This window comes from Gossypium arboreum, unplaced genomic scaffold, assembly GCF_025698485.1.
Source record: "Gossypium arboreum isolate Shixiya-1 unplaced genomic scaffold, ASM2569848v2 Contig00346, whole genome shotgun sequence".
Classification (NCBI taxonomy): domain Eukaryota; kingdom Viridiplantae; phylum Streptophyta; class Magnoliopsida; order Malvales; family Malvaceae; genus Gossypium; species Gossypium arboreum.
In genome coordinates, this window is record NW_026440462.1 from 1 (window position 1) to 3,159 (window position 3,159).

Sequence of the window (3,159 nt, forward strand, 5' to 3'; positions counted from 1 at the left end):
ATTCAAATCCATTGCAATGTGATTTTTTAATAAGTGAGTTTTTTAATTTAAAAATATTATGCCAATGAATTTAGTAAAAGAATGTAATAGTGCTAAAATTAAATCAAAATTTTTAAATTTTAAAATAGAGGACTAAATTTCTAAAAATAAAAATAAAAATATTAAATTTTAAATATATAAAGAGTATACAAACTTGAAGTATATTTTAATATTCAAATATTTACTTTAGAATTTAACCTAGAAATTGTTAATAATTAACCCAACGTAAAATGTGGTAGGATCCATACTAATATTAATTAATATTATGAACTTTATATTACTACGAATGATTTTATTTTTAATAGCAAATACATTATATTTTTAAGGAAAATGTAGGTTGAAATTTTGGAGACGACATTGTTAATTGGGATAACTAATATAGATTGTAAAATGAACATAAAAATAAAAATCTAAACTCAACTATAGTTTGGAAATTTTAAATATGTTTGTGACTAACGCACAAAATAATATTTTATTTAAAAAACAATAAATAAAATTATACATGATGAAATATTGTTTTAAATGGAATTGGAAAGAAAACATAAAATTGATTCTTACACTTTAAAATGTTATATAATTGAGCCTAGTGTTAATATATACCTAATTGATAAGATATTGATATTTTAAGACTTAATTTAAAATATTTTAAAGTTTGGGGACTAATTTGGAATTTAAGTGATAAATTAAGACATCTGATACAATTAATCCAAAAATATATTATATTTATAACCTAAAAATTCCATTAAAGTCCTTTTGGTAACATCCAAGGCAAAAACTCTCATTTCATTTCCCCACGACTCAAACCTCTCAAATCTTTGTCAGTTTTCATTTCCCCATCCAAACGACGCCCTAAACCAAAAGTCATGGCCACCCCTTCCGCACGTGAGGAAAACGTTTACCTGGCGAAACTCGCCGAGCAAGCCGAGCGCTACGAGGAAATGGTCAAGTTCATGGAGAACGTCGTCTCCGCCGTCCCTGCCTCCGACGAACTCACCGTCGAGGAACGGAACCTCCTCTCTGTCGCCTACAAAAACGTGATCGGCGCTCGCCGTGCCTCTTGGCGGATCGTTTCCTCCATCGAGCAGAAAGAGGAAGGACGTGGCAACGCCGACCACGTCTCTGTCATCCGTGAGTACAGGGCCAAGATCGAGGCCGAATTGTCCGAGATTTGCGCCGGAATTTTGAAGCTTCTCGACGAGAAGCTCGTTCCGGCCGCCGGGACCGGTGATTCCAAGGTCTTTTACCTGAAGATGAAGGGAGATTACCATAGGTACTTGGCTGAGTTCAAGACTGGCGATGACAGGAAAGCGGCTGCCGAGAATACGCTCACTGCGTATAAATCTGCTCAGGTTTGTGGTTATTTCGTCACGTTCTTTTCGATCTTGTGTTGATTTGCTTTATTTTTTGGGTTTCATTAGTTTACGATGAGTATCTCAAATGTTCAACTTAAATTAAGAGTTAAAATTCTTCTTGGAGAAGGAAAAAAATCGTATAAAATCAACGAAATTCACAATTTAAAATGTTACAAGAGATCTAAATCTATGAGTAGAGAAGCATATAAAGTATCTAAATTTAAAACTATCACTTATGTGTGATGTGCATAGCTTCATCTTGTTAAAGCCAAGAAAAATTGTTTATATCTACTGATCAAAGGTCACCCCTTTACTTGGTCCCCCAACAACCTAAAATTCGAAATCATTTTGGTTGTTTGTATTAATTCAATTAACACAGTCTAATATTACTATTAGCTTCTTCTCTTTATTGGGCCTTTTCAGGTCACGTCACAAATTGATGCACTTCCTGTTTATATTGACATTTTTACTGCTATTCTCTTTTCTTTAAAGTCTTGCAATCAGTCTGGATCTGAATATACTGTTATTATTATTTGTATTTTCACACTTTTACATTTGAATAGAAGATATTTACCTTTGCTAAAGTGATTATGACTTGTGTTTTGTCCATAATTTCGGGCTCTTTTTCGATGTTATCTGCATCTTTTTGTTCTGTGTTCTTTTCAGGACATTGCGAATGCTGAGCTGGCCCCAACTCATCCTATTCGATTAGGATTGGCTCTCAACTTTTCTGTCTTCTACTATGAGATCTTGAACTCTCCTGATCGTGCTTGCACTCTCAAAACAGGTAGGATAACGGGACTTAAGAATTTTAGTTTAGTCCTTATATTAATCTTATTCTTTGAAAAACGTTGGTGTGCGCTCTCGTGTTTTGAATGGTATTAAGAAATTCTTTTTGTTCATCCTTTGGAGTGTCATTAATTTGTCTTAAAGTTCCATTAGTCAACATATTTTGTTTCTTTCCTTAGGCTTTTGATGAAGCCATTGCCGAGCTTGATACACTTGGAGAGGATTCATACAAGGACAGCACTTTGATAATGCAACTTCTTCGTGATAACCTCACTTTGTGGACCTCAGACATGCAGGTTAGACCCCACATTTCTTTTTCTTTTTGACCTTTATATTCTGCTTCTGTTTTACCTTAAGTTTTTAATTATTAATACCTTTTCTTTATCTACTTTAGGATGATGGGACAGATGAAATCAAAGAAGCTCCCAAACAAGAGGATGAGAAACAACCGTGAAGTCTCTAATCTTCATGGTAGTGTTTTACTTCTCTGGTTGTTTTTGTATGGAGAAGTCGCTTGGTCCTACTATCGTCTTCAATTACTTGTTTTTAGTAGATCAGGCCTCAATTTATGAACCTTGGAAGTACTCCTAAGAATTTCTTAGTGTTTCACTGGTTATTGTTTTTGAGTTTGAAGCCTTCTAGCTTTCTAATGGCAGTGAAGTTATGTGCACACTTTCTTAATTGTTTTCATGACAATAATGGAGCTGATGGTTGAGATATTTTCTATGCTTAAGGTTTGAAATTTGTTTTCTTCGAATTCTCCGTTCGATATTGATATAACTTTTGTTGTTTTACCACATGGAATATGCTTGCATCTCTTTATTCCCTTGTCCCTTATATTTCAGTTGATGCCAATATATATCTGTCATTGGCATCATCTACTAGCTTGCTTTAAACTTATATGCTTGTCTCGAGATTCTTCTTGGTCGAGTATGCACCATGAAAGCTGATTACCTGGAGATTAAAACATGCTGCAAAA

At 34.0% G+C, this 3,159-nt stretch overlaps 1 protein-coding gene across 1 annotated transcript; it reads left to right on the plus strand.

Moving 5' to 3' along the window:
- The first annotated feature begins 764 nt into the window (after nt 1-764).
- LOC128288929 (14-3-3 protein 6-like) lies at nt 765-2,937 on the plus strand. Its single transcript, XM_053024971.1, has 4 exons — nt 765-1,388; nt 2,058-2,178; nt 2,358-2,476; nt 2,575-2,937. The coding sequence occupies exons 1-4, from the start codon at nt 903-905 to the stop codon at nt 2,632-2,634; spliced, it is 786 nt and encodes a 261-aa protein (XP_052880931.1). The 5' UTR covers nt 765-902; the 3' UTR covers nt 2,635-2,937.
- The last annotated feature ends 222 nt before the right edge of the window (nt 2,938-3,159 follow it).